The sequence below is a fragment of the Glandiceps talaboti genome, chromosome 16 (assembly GCF_964340395.1).
Source record: "Glandiceps talaboti chromosome 16, keGlaTala1.1, whole genome shotgun sequence".
Taxonomy (NCBI): domain Eukaryota; kingdom Metazoa; phylum Hemichordata; class Enteropneusta; family Spengelidae; genus Glandiceps; species Glandiceps talaboti.
This window is the reverse complement of record NC_135564.1, coordinates 19,925,940-19,950,803: the sequence shown is the minus strand read 5'-3', so window position 1 is coordinate 19,950,803 and position 24,864 is coordinate 19,925,940. Positions and strand designations below refer to the sequence as shown.

Here is a 24,864-nt window from a genome sequence, read left to right as displayed (position 1 = left end):
TAGGCTTGAGAAATGTATTGCCCCATATCTCTATACAATATGAGATATGGGGCAAGATCATAGAGTTATACAGCAGAAGAAGAGTAGATTTAGGTACGTAATAGCGAATTTTGGAAATTATGCCATTAATTGGAGAAATTGCTTTCCTAACTTTTGCAATGTGTGATGTCCAAAGCATATTTTGATCTAAACACACGCCAAGATAATTGGTTGACGTTACTTGTGAAATTTGTGAGCGATTGATGCCCAGACTTCCCTCCGTTTTCACCAATCTTTGCGAAGTCTTAATAATCATGAAATTAGTTTTTTCTACATTGATAGTGAGCCTATTGGCGTCGCACCAGTCACAGACTTTCCTGAAGTCGAAATGGAGTTGATCAAGCTGAATTATATTTGAGGGATTGTTGATAAATTGAAACAAGTTTGTGTCGTCGGCAAATAATCGAAATTCAAATGCATCAGTAGCGTTCACAATATCATTGACGTAAATCAGAAAGAGAAGGGGGCCTAAAATTGAGCCTTGTGGTACTCCACATTGTATTTCGCTATATGGCGAGGTAACATTATTTATACAGACACACTGCTTACGCTGGGAGAGATAACTTTTAAACCAAAGTAAAGGCAAGCCTCTGACACCATAGTGTAGAAGAATACTATGGTCTATTGTGTCAAAGGCTTTCCGCAAATCAATGAATATACCACATGTCAGATATCCATTGTCCAGCTTATTAGCAATACCAGTGATCAGGTCAACCAGGGCAAGCTTAGTACTGTGTTTTTTCCTGAAACCAAACTGAGTTTTGATGAGGATGTTGTATTTTTCAAAATATATAACAAGTTGATGATTGACAATAGATTCAAACACTTTACTGATTACGGGCAAAATTGAAATGGCGCGATAATTGCCAACATCGCATGGCGAACCTTTTTTATAAATAGGTATTACCTTGGCAATCTTAAGTAGACTTGGAAAAATACCATTGTTGAGAGAACAGTTAATTATATGTGTGAGAGGGCATGCAATAATGTGAGCAGCGTGTATAACTAAGAGGGGATTAATTGTGTCCTGACCGGTAGCTTTGCGGGGATCAAGCTTGAATATTTCTCCAAGGACGTCTTCTTCAGACACGGGGTGAAAGAAAAAGGAGTTGAGGCAGTTCCCATCCAGGTATTGTCTAAAGTCTTTGTTGCTTGTAATCTTTTGAGCAAGATTGGGCCCAATACCAGTGAAATAATTATTGAATTCTTGAGCAATATCTCTTGTATCTGTTAAGCATGTGTTTCCAGGGTTGTTTGTAGTTAATTTATCGGGAGAACATTTGGTATGTGTTTTGTTCAACATCTCTTTAATAATAAGCCAAGTTTTGTTGGTGTTGCCAGAGGCATTTGAAATTTTATTGGTGTAGTAGTTTTTCTTAGCCAACCTAAGGAGCTTTGTCAATGTATTCCTGTACCTAGTATACTTATTTTTAATTTGGTTATTCCTTGGGTGATTTTTCATTTTCGAGAAAAGTTTATGTTTGTATGTATGGATGTAAATAAGCCCTTTGTGATCCAGGGTCTTTTAATTGACTTTTGTGTTCTTGTAAATGTTTTTATTCGAAGATGTCTTCTGATAACAGTATGAAATAAATCATTAAAAATATTGTATGCTTCAGACGGATCTTCGCACATGTGGACTGGTTGCCAGGATACATTGCTTAGGTCAGCTAAGAAGGCCTCTTTGTTGTAATTCCTGAAATCGTAGGTGTGTGTTTTGGTACTGTTTTCAAAAACGTGATGCAGACTTTTAATAATGCCGAAAATTGGATAGTGGTCTGAAATGTCTGTTTCAATTGTACCGGACTCAATAAAGTGGTCAGTAATATTTGTGAGGTGTTAGTAACTCTGGTAGGGGTGTTAATTAATTGTGTCATATTGTATGTATTCAGGAGAGTATTGTAATGAGTAACGGGTGGGCTATCTAAAGATGTGTCAATATTCATATCGCCAAGGAGAATACAATCACGCCCGTTCACTGACACCTGATCAAGGCATGCTTCTAAACTGTCAATGAATTCATTAAAAGGTGTGTTGGGTCTTCTGTAGATAACGCCTATAACAATCTTTTTGTTGTTGATCATAGTTTCCCCAAAGATGGATTCGCAGTGATTAATTTTACATGTGTTAATGCGAGAGAAGGACAACGAGTTGTGAAAATACAGAGCGACTCCACCACCTTGTGAGGCTTCACGATTACAAGTAACGAAAGTATAGGAAGGCAAATCATAAAGACAGCAATTTGAATCGGGATGTAACCATGTTTCCGTTAGAGCTATAAAAAGAAAATTTTGATCTAACATGCTTAGAAAGTTAACAAAGCTATCAAAGTTTTTTGTAAGGGATCTGACATTGCAATGTAGGAAAGAACATGAACTGTTTAAAAAATTTCTATCAGAATTGAACTGGTTGACTGTGCAAGACTTACAGCTGTATTTGACTATGACTTCTCCGTTCATCATGAAATGACTGACATACTTAGAGAATAAGTAATCGAAAAATGTGTTTTTAATGTGCATTAAGTTAGTTTTGTTTGTTTGATATGCTTGTGTGTTTTGTATTCTTGAATTTTTCATTTTTAGGAGCCTGTAAATGGGACTTGCCGGCCTTACGTGAAATAAATAAATAAACTGTATGTCAACGAGTTGAGTAATTGGTAACAAAATACAACACCTTATTATTCCAAGACAATAGCCCCCGTCACCACGTCCTGGTTTTCACATAATTTTATACATTACACTTTCATTCAAACGGGGGTCGACACATACATTCATAATTCATCAACAATACCGGTGCTTATCCGTCATTGCACGCATTTAGCGAGGAACGCTAGTCTATACCTTTTTTTTTATACAGTGTTCACCCCTGTGCACGTTACATAAGTTTGTATTCCTGTAAAATAAAAGAATGTGGAGAAATCAACTCCGGACTTTTGATTGGTTGTTTGTCAAATGTAACACGTGTACTCCATGTCAAGTGATTGACCAATTTGAAACAAACAACACCTAACTAGTCTTACAAACACAATAGTTTTCCCTGCCACCACCTTTAAAGTGCACCTGGAGGGGTAGAGGAAAATTTTGATCCTCTAGGTCTGATTGGTTCATGGTTCTCGACAGGAATCTAACATCTTGGGTTGGGTATATAAATGACGCGTGATACATTTTCAAACTGTCTTTGCGACTCCAGCAAACGATAAACAAAGATGGATACTGGTATTGTGCTGCTCACCCTGGTCTATGTCGTCATAGTATATGTCCGAAGCCTTGTACTGCTGAGAGTGGATGATAGAAGAATATTCCGATGTTTGGTATGGGTCCTGGATGCTGTATGCTGTCTACTTCGCTCACTGGTCGAAAAGAGGAAGTTGGAAGGAAAAATTGCAATGTGTATCACCGTATGGATGCTGTGTTTGCTTCAGATGTTTGTTCGCCGTACAATAGAGACTGTTCGAGAATGGAAGTCAATGGTTTGCGTATTGGTTCGTCAATTTATCATGGTTTGGTCCCTGCGAGAACGTCGAAGGATGGTATATGAGATAAGTCGGTTTGCAATGTTTGTTCTTTCTGCTGCATTTGGGCCCGTTGTATGGGAATGGGGACCATGGTGGCAATTTCGGCGCGGTACCTTTTTTGGCGGGAAGGTGGCGGCCCGGGTTGACAGGTTAGGATTTAGACGGTTTTGTCAGGAGGAAAGTTTGTCATTGGTTGTTCAAGTGGCACAGACTGTAATATTCCCCATTTTCGAAAACATTAAGAACGCAAAATACAAATACAAAATACATATCAAAATTTATCTACGAATAAAAAATACAAATCAAAATTTATCGACAAACAAATTTGAATAGATACGTCATACATAGTCATGTACACAAAGTTGTTCTCGGGTACCCAGATTCCTATAAATTCAGCCACCTCCGGTATACACATTTCTTTCACAACCGAAACAATTGTATTTTGCCATGTTCAAATGAAAAATCATTGATGTTTATATTAGACTATTTACGAAACACAAACTTGAAAACCATAATTGCCTATAACCACAGAAAACCACTTCTATTTAGGGTCCCATACTAAAGTTACCCCAAAACTAGTAAACCAAATGTAAACTTAAAATAGGTTGTTCCTAGAAATACAGACTGTGCCACTTCTAATTAGGGTTCCCATTCTAAAATTAACAACTTTCGCAAAAACTAGTTAACTAAATGTAAACTTAAAATAGATTGTTTCTAGAAATACTGACTGTGCCACTTCTAATTAGGGTTAAAGTTTTCGCAAAATCTAGTTAGTTAGTTTTTTTTCAAGAAATACAAAGTTGAATCGAAATATTTCTTTCATTAAAATGCTAATCATACAAAATTAAAACCCGTGTATTTTGCTCTGCAGCGCATATTTTTTTCATTCATGTTACAATTTTAAGAGTTATTTCCGTAAAGACATTCTTCTTTGAAGATGATGAAAAAGATAAGTTTGTTTACAATATTACAAATATAGCTAATAACCACATAACAACCAACAATGTGTACCAAATTTATTTTTCGTTTTGTGATGGTCAGAACATTCATAAATTACAATACAAAATAATGTCATCGCTTCAGTTATACCCATGGTATAGTGATCAAATATATGTGTCTCAAAACCAAATTAAGGCTTTTGATCTCATCTTTTTGGTCAAAGATCTATCATTAGATTCAGATGTATTCTGGATGTGTTTATCTCATCAGTGATATTCACATTAGGGCTTAAAAGACTAAAAATAAAGGAAAGTCTATAACAAGATGATCCAATCAGTAATATGCAAATTTGTGCCTAATAATGTCTTTTTGGTCAAAAATCTATCATTAGATTAAGATGTACTTTTGATGTGTTTATCTCATCAGTGATATGCAAATTAGGGCTAAAAACACTAAAACTAAATGTCGATATTTATAAAAAGTCTATAACAAGATGATCCAATCAGTAATATGCAAATTAGTGCCTAATAATGTGTTGTTTTGGTAAAAAATATATCATTAGATTAAGATGTATTCTTGATGTGTTTATCTCATCAGTAATATGCAAATTAGTGCCTAATAATGTGTAATCTATCATTAGATTAAGATGTACTTTTGATGTGTTTATCTCATCAGTGATATGCAAATTAGAGCTAAAAAGACTAAGACTAAAAGTCTATATTTGCAAAATGTCTAAGATAATCCAATCAGTAATATGCAAATTAGTGCCTAATAATGTGTCTTTTTGGTCAAAAATCTATCATTAGATTAAGATGTATTCTTGATGTGTTTATCTCATCAGTGATATGCAAATTAGGGCTAAAAACACTAAAACTAAATGTCGATATTTATAAAAAGTCTATAACAAGATGATCCCATCAGTAATATGCAAATTAGTGCCTAAAATGTGTCTTTTTGGTCAAAAATCTATCATTAGATTAATATGCATTCTTGATGTGTTTATCTCATCAGTGATATGCAAATTAAGGCTAAAAAGACTAAAACTAAGTCTATATTTACAAAAAGTCTATAACAAGATGATCTAATCAGTAATATGCAAATTAGTGCCTAATAATGTGTCTTTTTGATCAAAAATCTATCATTAGATTAAGATGTATTCTGGATGTGTTTATCTCATCAGTGATATGCAAATTAGGGCTAAGAAGGCTAAAAATAAAAGAAAGTCTATAACAAGATGATCCAATCAGTAATATGCAAATCAGTGCCTAATAATGTCTTTTTGGTCAAAATTCTATCATTAGATTCAGATGTACTCTTGATGTGTTTATCTCATCACTTATATGCAAATTAGGGCTAAAAAGACTAAAACTAAAAGTCTATATTTACAAAAAGTCTAACAAGATGATCCAATCAGTAATATGCAAATTAGTGCCTAATAATGAGTCTTTTTGATCAAAATTCTATCATTAGATTAAGATGTATTCTTGATGTGTTTATCTCATCAGTGATATGCAAATTAGGGCTAAAAAGACTAACAATAAAATAGTCTATAACAAGATGATCCAATCAGTAATATGCAAATTAGTGCCTAATAATGTGTCTTTTTGGTCAAAAATCTATCAAGAGATTAAGATGTACTCTTGGTGGGTTTATCTCATCAGTGATATGCAAATTAGGGCTAAAAAGACTAAAACTAAAAGTCTATACTTACAAAAATGCTATAAGAAGATGATCCAATCAGTAATATGCAAATTAGTGTCTGAAAATGTGTCTTTTTGGTCAAAAATCTATCATTAGATTTAGATGTATTCTTAATACCATGATCTCATCGGTGATATGCAAATTAGGGCTAAAAAGCCTCAAACTAAAAGTCTATATTTACAAAACGTCTATAACAAGATGATCTCTTCAGTGATATGCAAATTAGGGGCTAATAATGTGGCTTTTTGGTCAAAGTCTATCATTAGTTTAAGATGTATTCTTAATACTATGATCTCATCAATGATATGCAAATTAGGGCTAAAAAGCCTAAAACTAACGGTCTTTATTTAAAAAAGTCTATAATAAGATGATCCAATCAGTAATATGCAAATTAGTGCCTAAAAATGTGTCTTTATGGTAAAAAATCTATCATTAGTTTAAGATGTATTCTTGATGTGTTTATCTCATCAGTGATATGCAAATTAGGGCTATAAAGACTAAAATTAAGTCTATATTTACAAAAGGTCTATAACACGATCCAATCAGTGATATGTAAATTATGATCTAAAAATGTATTTTTGGTTGTCTATAATTAGATTAAGATGTATTCTTGATATGATAATTTCATCAGTGATATGCAAATTAGGGCTAAAAAGACTACAACTAAAAATCTGCAATTACAAAAAGTCTATAACATGATGATCCCCGAGCACTGAGCAAGGACCATTAGTTTTTCACCATTAGAGTAGTTTTTGTTACATGGGAGGAGTTTTAAAAAAAAGTTTTTATAAGAGAACTACCGTCTCCCTCATTAACCTCTGTAAAAAATAAATAAAATAAAAGCTGTAAAAATATAACTGGTGTAAACCAAAATGCTCCTGTAGGTTGCAATTGGTTTTGCTAAATTAAAACTGAATCATAAAAGTTTGATTCAATATTTATCAATTGAAATTTTGAACAAAAATATTATGGTTTACCACACTTGTGTTTCTCTCTCAATCAGAGATCACAATGTTTAGAAAAGGGAATAGAATTCATCCAGCAAAAGCACTTTTAGTCCCCCAAAGTGAGTAACTACTACAATGGGCTCAGACTTCCAATATCTGATTTCTTTCAAAACTAGCACAAAGGTGACATGTCATTCGGAAAATATGCCATATTTGTCATCAAAAATCAATATTTCTGCATAATTAATCATAAAACAAGCTTTATTTTGAAACCTGGCCTTGAGCTCCCATGGACTATACGGGGAAGGTCTGCTGTAAAGTCTGTATGCATATGTCATAAGGTACATGTACATGTATGATATAGGGTATATACTTTTCTAGGCGAGAAGATTTTGGATAACCCTGCCCATCTAGACTGGTTGATTTTATTTTAATTGTAGTTCAAAATATTGATATATTTTTCAAAATAATTCTTACAATTGCTAAAAGTAAGATTTCATTTCTCAAAAAATTAATTATTTTTGATCAGTTTTTAGGTATTACATCATATGAACTACCGTCTGCATATATTATAGACCTCTATAGTATGTATTTTGAGTGATACAGTTGGTATAAGAAAGAGTCAGACCATTTTTAGGGTGTGTAGTATGACAACAGTTTGGTTTTTGGGGGTTTCAACATAGCCTCCCTATGTCATTTCACAAAGAGTTGCCCACCTCATCCTGGGATATATGGTCATGTGAACAAAATTAATGAAAGTGGTTTATTTTGCCAATACTAGTTCAAAGAAGCACACTTTGCCGGCCCTACTATTAAATTCTATCTTAATAACAATAATGATAAAAATAATAATAATAACTTTAGGGTAATAATAATAACATATAATAAATAATCACTAATAAGTAATAAGTACTAATATAATAAATACTAATGTATGATAAATACTAATATATAATAAATACTAATATATAGTAAATAAGCACATAATTAGGCACCAATGACTGTTAATTTCTAATTCTCCTTTCATAATTAATTGCACTTAAAGTTGAAATAGTATTGGCATTATGGATTACTCTCATTAAACATGTTCATATGACAGGACAACTCTGTGTGAAGTGATACTAGGAGGCTTTGCTAAGATTACCAAGCCCTTACTGTTGTCATACTACATACCCAAAAATGGAGACACTTTCTAATACCAACTTTATAGCACAAAATAGATACTCTACAGATCTATGATAGATACAGGCGGCAGTTTGTACGATGAAATAGCTAAAAACTGACCAAATTAATTGTCTTTTGGAAAATGAAATCTCACTTTTAAGAATTGTAATAATGTTTTGAAATTTATAGATTTATTCTAAGCTGCAACTGAAGCAAAATCTATCAGTCCAGCTGAGCAGGGTTTTCCAAAGTTTTCCAGCCCAGAAAAGTATACAAAAAAACACTGCTTTCCAGCAGACCTTTCCCACCTATGGGAGTTGTGCACCCCCCCCCCTCCCATATTACTTCTGCAAAAAAAATTTAATTCTCTGAGATAAAAATACACATTTTGATAACACATACAAATTCTACCCACTTTATGCAACTTTAGTCAGTTATTATTTCATAATCAATTTAATAGTATAAAAATGTTTTTGCTTGACTTATTCTCATTGGCTTTTCTAACCATTGGGGTCGATATTTCAGGGAGAAACAGTAGAACAATAAAAAATCAATTAATTATACTGTATTTGCAAATTTATACACACAGTTCTTTCTTTATAGTGGTTTCCCAAACCTGGGCAAGTTTACCTTCGTCAAGATTTGATTTCTTCCTTTCACCCCATTTCATAAAAAAATATTGTCTACAAATTATAACCTTGAAAATTTAATATCAACCATATGGGAGCACTTTGGTAAATGTAATTTATATTGAATGTATTTTTTCATTATTTTATTAAATAAAACACAATATATTAACCAAACTGTATTAATACAATTTCCATGCAAGTTTATTTTCAGGAAGCCAGGCTCGACAAAGATGGACAAATGATGGAAAATGTGAGTCAAAAAACTTTCTTTTTAATATTTAATATGTTTATACATTGAAAGTTAGATTTAGAAACTTTATTTCTATTTGATTGTCATGTCTGCAATATAAAATAAATTTAGAAAATAATATAATTGCATTGTGAGTGAATACTTCAATTCTTATACTATTTCTTAAATTTCTTTCTTTTAGCCTGTGGTGATAAGAAGACCCAAGACTGATCGATGTATTTGATTATTACGATACTGATGTGTATTTTGCATTTATGTATATCTATTAAAATGTAATTTATGTATTGAAATGTATTTTTAAGTTATTTTATTAGTAGAACTTTTGGAGGAGTTTAGAAGAACAGAAAAACAGTTTCAGACATCAGCACCCGGCCAAGTAAGTTTTTTGAGTTTTTTTGAGTTTGTATGGCTGCATGAGTGATTGCTCTTTTAACTATCCCACCTCACCCCTTTCAACATACGTACATCAAATACACTATCATTTTTGCGTCTCTGGCACCAATTGTCATATCTGCGCCATCATCTACCTCGCGTTTCGGTCCGCTGTCTTCGCTGCACATGATAATATATTACATATTGACATACACAAACAGCACTCCTCGATTTTTGTTATCCCTTTCCGTACGTCTGGTTTCTTGTGGATTTTGGTTTTCTCTGACTAGGTGGGTCTCTAGGGTTGATTACTTTGTTGTTTGGTCGGTTGCCGTTGGTTGGTTGGTTGGTCGGTTGGTCGGTTGGTTGGTTGGTTGGCAATGGTTCGTTGGTTAGTCCTTTGTAGGTTTTACATATTTTTCACTTGCTGTCTATGGCCTTAATCTCTCATACCAACACACATAAACCTCACAAACCTCCGCCGTGTCGCCGCCATCTCTATTACTGCCGTGTCGCCATCTTTATTTGCCATCACCGTTGTGCGTCATATTCATTACAACAATACAATAAAGTCCCCCATTCATTTTAACTTTCTGTATGTATGTTTGTATGGTTTAGAGTTATAATGGCACATTCCATTATAACTCTTCATATTCGCAGTCAAGCATGTGCATGTATGTTAACCCTCCCCCCCCCCCCCAAAAAAAAAAAAAAGAAAGAAAAGTATGTGTCCTTGTATGGTGATTCAAATTGGCAACAAAGAATTGTTTGGCAGCGATGACACCCCTAGCATTGACTAGATAATATGGATTTTAGAGTAATCAATTTTCAATGCGGCCTAAATTCAACTGCATACAGAGCTCAGTAGAGAGCTATCAAACATTTAATCCTCTTTTTATCAGGGGGGTGGGTTGGTCAATTTCACTACAAACATTCAAATTAAACTCTCAAATCCAGGGGACCATATAGCCAGAATTACCATACGAGTATGACTACATTCTCAGTCTAAATAATTGTTGGCATAAAAATGCTACTAATGACTGAGTGAATTTAAGGTACTGTCGTCTTTAGTGTATCCATGGCAGTGTATTTCAAGGCAATATCTATTATATGGTACGTCTACAGAATATCAAGTATACATCACTTACACCTAAAAGCTGTGAATGGTAAGCGTCATCTAGAAGTTCTTTACTTATCTTTGCTGTTCATCTACAATTGATCTGTGCTGTCATGAACACAGATGAAAAGTGATGTAGCCTCAAATATTCATAAACTGATAAATTTTCATCAAAGACAGTCTTCAATATTTCAACTTACTAGCCAAGTCAAATTCAGAATTTTTTATGACAAATATGGCCAATATTTTGTCATCATTGCAAAGGTCACAAAACAAAGCAATGACAAGGTCTCAAAGCTCATTATAAATAAAATGGGTATTAAGTCATTTAATTTAGGTTTCTATGTATTAAGCTACCAGACTGAGCTTGTGCACAAAATGTGAAGTTTGACATTTGTGCCAGGCTTGGTTGAAATTGGTCTATGCATCTCTGCTGTATACTGTGCACTATGATTAATGTTTGGCTATTTGACCTTGAAGATACAGGTCGAGGTCAAAGGTCGAGGTCTCAGAAAGACCATTATCAATAATATGGATATGGGTAATATAACACTCAAAGTGGGTCACTATTACACTTCAATAATAGCACCCGGTATTAAATAGCACTATTGCAAGAAATGTGGGAATTGAATAATAGCACCCGGTATTAAATAGCACTATTGCAAGAAATGTGGGAATTGAATACTAGCACCCGGTATTAAATAGCACTATTGCAAGAAATGTGGGAATTGAATAATAGCACCCGGTATTAAATAGCACTATTGCAAGAAATGTGGGAATTGAATACTAGCAACCGGTATTAAATAGCACTATTGCAAGAAATGTGGGAATTGAATACTAGCAACCAGTATTAAATAGCACTATTGCAAGAAATGTGGGAATTGAATACTAGCAACCGGTATTAAATAGCACTATTGCCAGAAATGTGGGAATTGAATACTAGCAACCGGTATTAAATAGCACTATTGCCAGAAATGTGGGAATTGAATACTAGCAACCGTTCATGTTGTACTTAAAAATAGTGAACCCCCCCCCCCCTGCAATTCATCCACAAAACAATCCCCCCCCCCTGACAAATATAAAAACACAATGTCCTGCCCATCTGTTGACAGGAAACACTCTTTTTGTTCATGCACACTGCATATATAGTTAATTTTACATGTTACATTTTCAGTAATTTTAATTTTTATACTATTTTTTTATAACATTAGCATGGAACTATAACAAAACAATAGATGGTTACAAAGGCCAAAGAAAATGATTATCAAAATCTTGTGAAATTAAAATGCTTTTACTTTTCTAAGTATGAATGAATGAATGAGTGACTGTTGTTCTTATAACCCCCTCTCCAACCTACACATTTCAAATACTACCCGTATTTTCATCATCATCGCCATCAACTACCTCACGCCTCGGTCCTTTTTTGCCATCACTACGCATGACCACATATTACATATACACAAACGGTTCATCTTTTTTCTTTTTCTTCTCATTTTGGGTTGTCCTCAGGTTAGGTTAGGTCAGAGGGTCGGTAGTTTGGATTATTTTCACTTGCCTGGCTATGGACTTTCTCTCATACTTAACATCCACAGACACAAATTTCGCACTTCCACCACTGTCACCAATTCCACCATGTCTCCGTATGCATTCATCATCTTCGCTGCGTCTTCATCTGCATTCGCCATCCTTCCCGCGTCTCCACCTGCATTCGTCATGTTCGCCCTGTGTCATATTCAAGTTATTTTTACACCAACACCAACACAAACTATAGGTTTTCATGTTTGAGAGTTATAATGGCACCATACCCTCATAACTCCTCACTATTGGCTGTCAAGCATTGTGAGTGTGTGTATTAAACTTGCCCCCCCCCCCCAAAAAAAAAAAATAAATAAATAAATAAATAAAAGTAATAAATAAAAATAAAGGAAAAACTGTGGCCTATTGTATATAAAAGGGTATGTATGGCAACTCAAAGGAAGCGACAAAGAATTGCTTGGCAGCAATGATACCCCTAGCATTGACTAGATAATATGGACGTTAGATTCAATATTTCATGCGCCACATTTCAACAGAGCTCAGTGAAGTTCTACCAACCCTGTACATCATATCATTGGGATTAGGAATGGACAATAAAAATATCAAGGATCTAACGTTCAGGGGACTTTTTTGCCCGACTTGCCATATCATAACGGTACTCGGTATATACCAGTTAATCTAGATGAATGAAATAAATGAAATAAAATATACCATAAGTTCTATAAATAGTCTATACATATAATGACAAACTGAAAGTACTATCGTCTGTCTTTTGTGGCTGACATTCAAGGCAATTTCTATTACATCTACAAGATATCAAGTGTACATCACCTACATCTGACGGCTTAGAGTGTTAAGTGTCTTCTCTCGGGTACTTACTTTTTATTATTCGTCTACATTTGATCATGATGTGTGATGATGATGAACGTAAGTGTAGTCTGTAAGGTACGCCGTGATGGGGCGCCCTCACACTTCAGCCAACCCCTCCCACGCCGGTGAGGGCGGAACGTCAGGACGTATCTTACAGTCAAACGTAAGTGACACACAAAATTAATTATGTATGCGTAAGAGCAAATGACACACATCTTGTGGCAAATGACTAGCGTATGGAAATAAATGACACACATAAGGCAAGTAATGCACGTATGACCACAGGGGCGTGTAATATTTCATAGCTTGTTGTTTTCCTGGTCTACAGACTAGATATAACAACCTTTTGACTATATATTCCTACCTGTAAGTAAGGAAAAAACATTTCCGCTACTTTAGAGATTGACACATTTGTAGCAGCAGGATTCGTACGATATTTTCCTAAGAAAACGGCGATCCAGGGCGGCAATCTAAGCAATAATACGTGCACTGTGCTCGTGACTATAAATGACGCACACACAAGGCGAATGATGCACACATGACAATAAATCTAAATGACACACATGACTACATGAGATGACTACATGCGATATGACTACATGAGGTGACTACATGCGATATGACTACATGAGATGACTACATACGATATGACTACATGAGGTGACTACATGCGATGTGACTACATGAGATGACTACATGCGATATGACTACATGAGATGACTACATGCGATATGACTACATGAGATGACTACATACGATATGACTACATGAGGTGACTACATGCGATGTGACTACAGGTGATCCCATCATGTTTCTACCCTGGAAAAGATCCTTCGAGTCTATGGTACAGGCAGCGTGTGTTCCAACAGCAGAGAAATTATCATTCCTGAGTAAATATACAAAAGGAGAACCAAAGACCCTGATTGACAGATATCGTTTAAGATATGTGAAGGATGTTGAAACAGCATACCAAGAAGTCTGGAAAGAATTAGAAGAGAGATTCGGCAATCCTGCAGTCATCACCTCAGTAATCATACAGAAGCTTACTTCTTTCGCCAAGTTCAGAGCCGATGACAACTTGAAGCTCCTCGAACTAGCAGACTTGTGTGTTGACACTGTAGCACACATGGAAGAACTACCACACCTCATCACACTTGACACACCTCATGGCATGAACCCAATCGTGGAGAAGCTGCCAGCCTTTATTTTAAACAAGTGGAGAGAGAAAGTATCGATAGTGTAACTTTTTAAGAACATATTTCAACCTTAGTGTAAGTTATAAAGAATAGTTTCTGATACTTGCTGTCTTGTAAAGCATGGATTAAGTTATTGCTTGAAGGGTCTAAATAGCGTAAATATTGGCTATAAGAGTAAAAATCCTTCAGGGCTTCTAGAGGGAGACCCCCTCAGACCCCCCACATGAGGTGGACATATCCCAGTCTCAAGCTCTTCCCCTCTTACTGTCAAGATGCTATCAAAGTATATTTCAAAAGTATTTCAACCCTATGTAGTTGTTTTTTACATGTTGGTGTTGTCTTGTAAGGCTTGGAAATTATTGTCTGAAAGGGTCTGAATATATAAGTCTCAAAATTTACTTTTCAGGGAAAAATCCTCCAGGGCTTCTAGGGGGAGACCCCCTAGGCCCCCCCCCCCATGAGGTGTACACATCCTAGTCTCAAGATCTCCCCCCTACCTCTTACTGTCAAGATCCTATCAAACTATATTTCAAAAATATTTCAACCTTATGTAGTTGCTTTTTACATGTTGGTGCTGTCTTGTAAAGCTTGGAAATGATTTTCTAAAAATGCCTGAATAGTCTCAAAATTGACTTTTCAGAGTTATAAACCTCCTGGGCTTCTAGGGGGAGACCCCCTAGGACCCCCCATGACAGCTGTACATATTCCCTTCTCAACCTTTCCTCATACCTTTCACTGTCAAGATGCTATTAAACTTCTTTTCAAATATATTTACCCTGTGTAGTCAATAATTATAATTATGATAGTGCTAACCCGGGATCTTATAAAGTAGATGCAAGACAGTCAAGCAGTCCACACTCAGTCACGATCAAAAAATAGCTGTCACTCATGCGAATATCATATATGGGGGGGGGGGGGGGTATCATGTTTTAGAATTAAGTGATAGGGGGGGGGGGGTCAGCCTGTTTTGGGTTTTACAGATAGGGGGGGTCAGTGACTTTTTGTCGACCCGATTTAAGAATCCACCCCCCCCCCCCAGGCTGGAGAAACTGACCGGTCCCTAAGAGATATCCTAGAACTTATTTTGCATGTCCATGAACAGACAATCATACTTCTCATAGCGTTCCTGTCTAAAGAGCTTTATACATGTGAAGCAATGGATTTGGGATAGCAATTTACCAGATACACTTAAAATTACTGTAAATATAACAAGTAAAATTAACTATGCAGTGTGTGTTGTATTGTGCTTTGAGAATCTAGAGTGTCGTTTGCAAGAACAAGAAGAATGTTTCTTGTCAACAGATGTCGGGGGGTGGGTGTCAGTGTATTTATTTATTTGTCAGAGGGGGATTGGATTGTTTTGTGGATGAATTGCAGGGGGGTTCACTTTTTTTAAATACAACACGAACAAGAAGTCACCAGCCTACCCCCGGCCGTAAAAACTGATCTCTTCCTAATATTATGAATGATGAAGCAATGAAGGCCTGCTGTCAAAACAAACACACGGACCTTAGGGAACCTTCAGTATTTACAGGGGGTGGAGGAATCAGGTGTTAGTCACATTTTACAAACCTGTTCTTGGGGAGGGTCATACTTTGCATTATAATGTTTTGGGGGAGGGTAACATTTTATAATTTACAATCCATAGTTCTGTGACCAAATTGAAGATTCAATGATTGAGATGTAAAAGTGAGATGAGCACTCAACATTTATTTCTAAGAGTACTTTACATGTCAAAGTACAAATATTGTAAGAAAATTGTTTGGTGCATCTTATTGAGTGTACCATCTCACCTTATCACTCACACTGTCTGTGAATGTTGTTGTTAAAATATCTACATATATATTATTAATTTGATTGTTTAGCTATTTTTTAGCTAATGTTTTCAGTCTTCTTTTTGTTCACAGGTTTACACGCAAAAATATTTTAGTTATGAAAATGAAAAGCTATTTAAGAAATCAAAGCTCGAAATAACAAGTTGTAATGTGTTTCTATTTTTTTTTCTATCTTGAGTTGTCAATAGATATCATCGAAATACCACCATTTTTTACCTTCCGTATAAAGGGAAGGTTATATTTTAGCGATGGTGTGTGTGTGTGTGTGTGTGTGTGTGTGTGTGTGTGTGTGTGTGTGTGTGTCTGTCTGTGTCCTCGTTTCCTCAAAAACGGCTCACTCATTTCAAACGAAATTTGGTGCACACATTCTTTAGATTAATGGATAGATCCATGGAGGAGTTGGTAAACATAAGTAAGTATATCATCCAATTAATCAGACAAGACAAAAAATCATTTTAGAAAATACTTTATATATTGTCTTTCTTAATCATAAATAACACCATCTTTTTTCAGAAGTTAACATGATAACAAAATAAAATACAATAAAGAATATTCTGAAAGTTCTTAAAAGTTAAATGTTACTGAACTTCTTTTAATCAATGTTTGAAATGAGCTTTGACAGAGTTGACTGCACCCTTGGCTCGATTGACAACTCTCCTGAACAAACCCCTACAAGGAAAAAGAGGAAAGAATAGTTGTACAAGTTAATGAAAAGAACTGATTTGTGAATAGTTGCATTTAGAGTAGGAACTGATATAATTTATTTCTCAATACTTTAATATGTTATACGTATCTAGTTCCAAAAATAGTGGATTTTAAACACGTAAAACGTCTATATATTATTCCCCTCCCCCTCCCCTCCACTGACTTTTCGAATAACCAAATTAAATATCTATTTAGGTCTATATTCCTATTTTATCAAAATATATCAATGTTTGCATAAAATTCACATACAAAAATAAGTCTATCATTTTACGTTGAAAATCTCATGTACATTCTTGTAATTGTCGCCATCATATCAAAGAGTTTAACGGTCTACCAAAGAGATCTCATATTGATCAAAACATGATGGACAATATTGCAGTGGTTAACTAATCATATTTAGTAACTGGGCACAATTTTTTACTCATCCGAAGCACCTGTCTTTTATGTGATCATTCTTATCTATACTTACTTGTGTTGTCGGGTTTGTCGTCTTCTGATTTTAAAACACCCATTTGTTGGTGTAAACATAGTTTCTTTGTCATCAAACAAGTCACCATGAATGTCAGACCTAAGTCTTTTGGTGACAGGTGTTGATGTATGAATATCACTGAAATGAACAATAACGATAGATAAGATTGTAATGTCATCATTATGTTGAATCAAGTAACTTAAGCTAAAAGTAACCGATGCTTTACGAAATGTATTTTTTACAAAATAAAAAGATATTTTGGGTTTCAATATATACCCCTTCAAAAACACACATGGTGTGAAAAGATGTGCTATTTGAATTTGAATTTCACAAACACATTAATTTCATGTATACCATCAATAAGGCAGCATGACCCCATCCATGTTGTCCTTTCTCCCTCATCGTGACATTATGTTGCAGTGTTTGACAAAATAACCTATAGATTGGTATATTCTATCCTTATTCACTTATAAGGCGAGACATGTGATTTTAATTGACCCATTATATATCATACAGTGTATCGAAAACGATCACATGATAAACGGTTAAAACATTCCATCAGTAATGTGAGTTTCAACGCAGAGCAACATTATCAACTTACTAATCGAGACTTCGCTTTCTTGGGTTGGAGCACCTTGAATTTGGCATTGATACCAATGGACTGTATGGTAAAACTGGTGTACATGGTGCTTTGTTGTGATTGGTTGACGTTGTGTCACATGGTGTGACTACAAGGGTTGACGGAGTGGATTGCAAGTAATATGGAGAGGTTGTAGACCAAGGATTGTGATATTCAAATTGTAATCTGAAATGAAAGTTTATGAAAGGTTTTACTTTTTGTAAAATATTTAGTATTCGTAACAGCGAATATTTGATGTAATTTGTTTGGCATTTAATGTTCTGTGCAGTTTCTCTTGTCACGGACTATTAATCATCAGACATGAGGGAAAAGCCTAGCGTAAATACAAAGATAATTATTTGAAGACATTGCTTGTACTCACCCATCACTATACTCAGCTTCATCTGATAAAGAGAAATCTGGATACGTTGTACCCCATCTTGTCATGGGGGATGCAAAGTAAATACACGGCTCATATCTAGGAGTCTGACCAATGCTATTATTATATGGAGTCTGGAGATGAATGGATAGAGAAGAAATTATATTACAAAGTTCATACAATAAGATGACAAAGCTATTGAATGGAAAACTATGATTTTATCACGTAGTATAATTTAAACTGACATGTTGTAACAAATGCACATCAGTTTTATAACGATGTAGGGCCTATTTGACGTACTTGTGACATGATACTACTAAATACTTACATATTGTTCTGAGTTGTTCATCAAACTGTCTTTTTGTTCGATGGATGATTCCGTTATATATTGACATTGCTGAGGAACAAGGAAACAAATATTAAACATGGACAACTCAGTACCGATGACAAAATAAAGTAATGGACCTAAGCCTGTTAGCCAACTATAAAATAACTGTGACTCAAATAACTATGACTCTAAGGAAATATTTTTACGAATAAAGACAATCGCAGGTATATGTTGCGTAAGAATATGGATACACACAAGAAGTATATGCAAGAGTAGTATGCTTGTATTGTGTAGAAATCAAAACAAATATTGAATATCGAAAACCTCAATACAGCTTTACGAAATTCGATTTTTAACATCGGTACATCTCACAGATAGGCTGAATATTTAGTAATCGCTGACTTTAAATTTTAATCGTGTTGTTATCAAAGTATTTTCTTCTATTTGCAGCTGCTTGAAAAATACTAATACCCTATCGTGTTTACCAGTCTTACCAATTGTTCATATTGAGTTGCAGAAAGGACTTCACGAGGTACAATATCTGCAATTTCTGCAGCTACTCGGATAATATCTGAGTGAAAGAGATAACAAAGGATGGGCCTTCAGTAAGACGGGGTTGCTATAAATTGGAACAGCGCTTTTTCAAATGTATTGGTCGTAATACCTACACTGCTTCACCCTTCATCAAGACTCGTCTTTGTACTTTTTATCACTCCAGAAAATATCATAAATAAATAGATACCCTTTAAATCATTCCTACCTTTACTCTGAATCTCTGTCATCATGTTGCAATGTAGGTTTTTCAAATGTTTTGGTAAATTACTCGTGAATATCGTAATAAATACAGAAAACTTTGTCAGCAATTGTTAACGTTAGTACGCAGATGAAAGAACTACCCGACATGCATGCTGGTAAACAAAGCGTCATGGCAACGTGTTAAGTCAGTCACCATCGCAACATGCCTTCGCATCGCGTCTCGAGAAGAAAGATGGTGAGCGTCCGGGCAGTCATGAGATTCTGTATTTGGGTAAATTAAACGTATCTGTGTTTGGATATTTCAGTTATGATGATAGTTTTCGATACTGTAGTCTTGACACGCTGTGCCTACGAATACGATCTCAGACCATTGTAGTGGTCTGAGCACAGGGTAAAGGACAAATAATCAATTTTGTAGTCGCGATTTTCCGGATTTCTAGTATTATTTTCTGTATATTTCAAATAAAGTTTTAAATACTGTTTCCTCTCACTGTTTTTGAGGACATTGATATCAGGTAGGAAATAGAAAGAAAAAACAGTGAGAGGAAACAGTATTTAAAACTTTATTTGAAATATAAAGAAAATAATATTAGAAATCGGAAAATCGCGACTACAAAATTGATTATTTGTCTTTTACCCTGTGCCCCTACTAAAGATTTCAACAGGTACGGTTTTGAAGACCGTGAGACTTGAAGGTGAATAGACACTATCTTTGAATCTATGGTCCTTTATATACTAGAAATGTAAAATGCAGAAGTCTGAAGATACCACCATCTTTGATAAAGTAATGTAACAGTAGACATGTTTCAGGTATGAATAAAAGTGTCTTGATTACTAGTATCTCAAGGCGCAAATATAACTGTCTTGGAAGAGAATGCTTGTTTCCTTTAATGTTCGCTTCACACATATAACCAAAGTGTGTCCAGCTTTTTTGGCCATCTGTCGTTCTTTTACAACAGGCCTCGAAAGTTGACACATTATAATGGGAAGTTCAGTGACGATCGTTCTCATTTACTAATCATCAATTTCACACGTAATAGTGCGAACTTATAAATTCCCACACACACACACACACACACTTTATAGGGAGCCGTCATTATTTACGACGGGGGGGGGGGGTCACAAGAAATTCCTTCAAAAATCCACAAAATTTGAGTGACCCCCTACCTGGCTTGAAATTGTTTCGTACCCCGCCCCCCTCCTTGACACAACAATTTTTCATAAACTCCCCCCCCCCCCGTCACCATTTTACCGTCATCATAACTCATTAACTGCTAATGGTGCTACAAACATTATACAAATTGAGGTTGAGTGTTCCATTGAAACACCACATGCATGCATGCACACACACACACACACACACACACACACACACACACACACACACACACACACACATATATTATATATATATAGTGTTATTTTATTGCTGTGTAGTTATATAGATTGTAGATATATTCAGGTGTTTACCTAATATGTTTTGCCTGATAATACCTTGAGAAAGAAGTTTTATTCGAAACTTCGGATCTATTTATTCGGACTGTCTCACAATTTCCTTATGCATTTCCACATACATACATATTACATACATACATACAATATCAAACTTTTTATTTTGAATTTGAATTTCCTTATAACATTATGGATGTAGGATATTTCAAGAGGAAGGGGTAACACTGAATGCAGCTTATTCCCAAAGTAGTACCATAGGTAAATTTTGAAATTAGGTGGTATTAGTTGAATCAAAGTTTGAGGGAGCCAAGCGGGGGTGGGTACGGGAGTGGGTTTCCCCCTCCCGTCCCGGAGATTTTTGAATTTCAAGTACTAAGAATGGTTTCTGGTACTATTTTAACATGTCAAATTTTGAGTAGCCCCCTCCCCCCCCCCCTTTCACTCCCCAAATTTTGGGTAACCCCCCTTTCACTCCCCAGTTTTTGAGTGACCCCCAGTCATAAATAATGACAGCTCCCTTATAAGAACAATACCCAAGAAAGCACTAGTGAAAATTTCAGATGGTTGTGCGGAAGTGCTGTTGACTTCGAGACTTTAGAACTTAGTCTGGCAGCTTGAATATGTAAATGGAGGAAATGCCGATTTTCGTAATACAACGTAAAATTTGACTTGCAGAAGATTTCGCAGCATGTCATGCAATAACAAGCGACCTATCGGTCAGAATAGCTCCGATGTTTTTGTTTTTGTTTTTTTTTAATTTTATTTTGGTGACATGTAGAAGTGGTTCAGTTCTTCACTATGCAGTTTTGTTTTAGCGATGTAATAAAGTGGTTACTGGTTTCATATGATGTCTCACTATAAAACACATTTTACACAGAAGTTGGTAATGTATTGTACTTTTATACCATAGTCACAATTTTATAACAAAAATCTACTGTTATGAAAAATTGCACAAAATCTGTGAAAAAAATGACTGGGAAATGCACACAAGAAAAAGAAAAAAGAGAGGATTTTGAGGTTGGCTATAAATAATTCCAGTGTCTTACAGCTGTAACCCTGGAAAATTTTAATGATGAATGAAATAAACTAGGGATCTAAAATAATTTTGAGGCAATTTGAATTTGAATTTTCTAACAAATTTACCAAGTCAACAACATTCAACTTGTACAAGTTGTAGTAGATATATATATAGGGAAGAAATGTATTAATCGCCATCTTAGTTTCCGTACGGCAACAATCTCAAGTACCCGGAAGAGAGTCATTCTCAGCCATACGTTACAGTGGTAACACTCGTTCATGTTCGATTACCTTTCATAAAGAAAACACAACGAAATGGTTGAAGTGATCTTTATTTTTAATTTCTTTTCATCACAAAAACAAAATCTGCGTGATCAAAAGTGTTGTAAACTAAACCAGAAAGAATTATCGGACTGGCTAAACTTCCCGCTGAACTGGAGAGTAAGGTCCAAGCCTCGATAGTACGTGAGGAAATCGTCTCAAACTAGCGATACAACTTTCAAAATATAACTTGACATGTCTTCATTTGTTAGAGTTATACAATTCAAGACAGGTTTTCACTCGAAAAAAAAACAATTCTGTGAATATGACACTCTGAACGCAGCGATTTCTCGGACGAATACCACTGTAACGTATGGCTGGCAACGACTTGCTTCCGGGTTAGTCCCTCGTGCATCCGGGTACTTGGGATTGTCGCTGTACGGAACTTCACTTGTCGTGCATTACCACATCGGTAATTTTGCCACCAATATTGATCGTACAAAAACAAAACTCCATAAATGAACCACAAAGTACTTTCCCTTTCAAAATGTGATAATTTTAGAAAGAGTATTATTGTTTTTTATATTGACGACTGATTCTGTCAAAAATCGTCCCATACACTTCAGTTCAGGCATGCACGACTTCTCACTTGATGGTGAGGTGCGTATACTGGAATGAACCATTCTGTAGGAAGGGTGGAGAATTTGGATTTGAAGTTTACAACCCTGTTTCGAACAAATATTTGTCATTTGGGCGCACAATGCGTAGAATTAAGACTACAGCACATATTACATTGCTTGTTTGACGTCAATAGTGTCTTTTGAAAAGTTGCAGTTTACCTAAAGACTCGCGGACTGATTTCCAATATGGCGTTGGTCATAATGCTCATTAACATATTCATTTTTTTTTAAATTACAAAAAAAAAATCATAAAAAATAGAAAAGAAGACGTGCTGACTTGAAATTAACAAATCTAAGTAAACTACCCTCTGTGCATCAATACACCAGATATCAAAGCAATCTGATAAAAGGTTTTCAAGGAGATGATGAAAATGTCATTTTCGGAAAAAAATCATAAAAAATTGAAAATGGCACAGATCAACTTGGCATGAACAAATCTGAATAGCCTTCCCCCAGGGAACATACACACCAAATATCGCTGTTACTTTCGGAGAAGATGATGAAAATATAAAAGTTTGACGGACACCTATGATTCACTCTACGCTTTCGGCTTTCGCTGACAGCGGAGCTAAAAATATCACCTAGCGAAGTATAAAACGAGTCTTCAGTCATTCTAATTGTCATTTTGTATTACCAGTTGTAGCATCGTAGAAACACGGCAAACCAAAAGGTCGTCCGACTGGATTAATGTGATACACAAGATTATCACTTTTCCCGGCATGCAGCATTTCCAGATACAAATGTTTAGTTTTGAATTTCAGAATAACAGTATTCAAGCAATTACGTTGAATTTTACTCTTTTACTATTTCGTAACTAGTAGTATGTCCACTTTCTAAACAACGACGGAATCACCATGTTACTATTTCGTTCAAAAAATTAGACGCTTCAAATGCGCAATGAAAGAGGTAGCCTACATGATTTTACGCATTGTCTTGGTCTATTATGAAGTTAAACAGACAATAACAATGTCTTCCTTGTCTGTGAGTTAAAGGTGCTAACAATTATACTCAGATACTTCGTCGGCTATCGTGCTCTGACTTTGTCTGCACACATACTCATTCGTGTGCACGAAAAATCTTTCTGAGATATACGTATACACTTTAGTTTAATACGTACAATGGTCAATTTTCTAGTTCCTAGTGGTAAGAAGTGTCTGTGTAGATAACAAGTTCACTAGCACTACCTGTATATTTTCAATTTTCATAGTGCTTTCCAAAAATCGCACACTGGTAATAACTCTCATTGCATAATACACTATTTAGAATATTTTCATTCTGTAGGGAATGAGGACAGCCAATAGGACTCTGATAGAATAGATTCTTATCAGTATCTATCAGACTCTAATGTATTATCATTTTAATTTTCAATATATTATCATTAACAGATTAATGCTACATTCTCGCTAGATTCTTACTGGATTCTCACTAGATTCTTCCTGGATTCTCACTTAAATATCTAACAGATAATTTACTAGATTCTTATTAGATTCTTACTAGATTCTCATTGTTTTCTCTCTAATTTGCATACAAATATCTGATAGATTATTATGAGATTCTTACTAGATTCTCAATAGATTCTGACAAAAATCAAGTGAGAGATTTATGTAAGGGTATAGAGTATCGTTACCATTTATACCTCCACTCACTAGTCTAGTTCCTATACAGTATCATTACCATTTATACCTCCACTCACTAGTCTAGTTCCTGTACAGTATCATTACCATTTACACCGCCACTCACTCGTCTAGTTCCTATACAGTATCGTTACCATTTATACCTCCACTCACTAGTCTAGTTCCTATACAGTATCGTCACTATTTACACCTCCACTCACTAGTCTAGTTCCTATACAGTATCATTACCATTTACACCGCCACTCACTAGTCTAGTTCCTATACAGTATCGTTACCATGTACACCTCCACTCACTAGTCTAGTTCCTATACAGTATCATTACCATTTATACCTCCACTCACTAGTCTAGTTCCTATACAGTACCATTACCATTTACACCTCCACTCACTAGTCTAGTTCCTTTTCAGTATCATTACCATTTACACTTCCACTCAGTCTAGTTCCTGTACAGTATC

At 35.2% G+C, this 24,864-nt stretch overlaps 1 protein-coding gene across 1 annotated transcript; it reads left to right on the top strand.

Moving 5' to 3' along the window:
* Positions 1–13,919: 13,919 nt before the first annotated feature.
* On the top strand, positions 13,920–14,321 carry LOC144447208 (uncharacterized). Its single transcript, XM_078137110.1, has one exon. The coding sequence runs from the start codon at positions 13,920–13,922 to the stop codon at positions 14,319–14,321; it is 402 nt and encodes a 133-aa protein (XP_077993236.1).
* Positions 14,322–24,864: the final 10,543 nt, after the last annotated feature.

Bases quoted from the DNA above. Each gene is read 5' to 3' on its own strand.
- LOC144447208 (XM_078137110.1), top strand. From the start codon at position 13,920: ATGGTACAGGCAGCGTGTGTTCCAACAGCAGAGAAATTATCATTCCTG.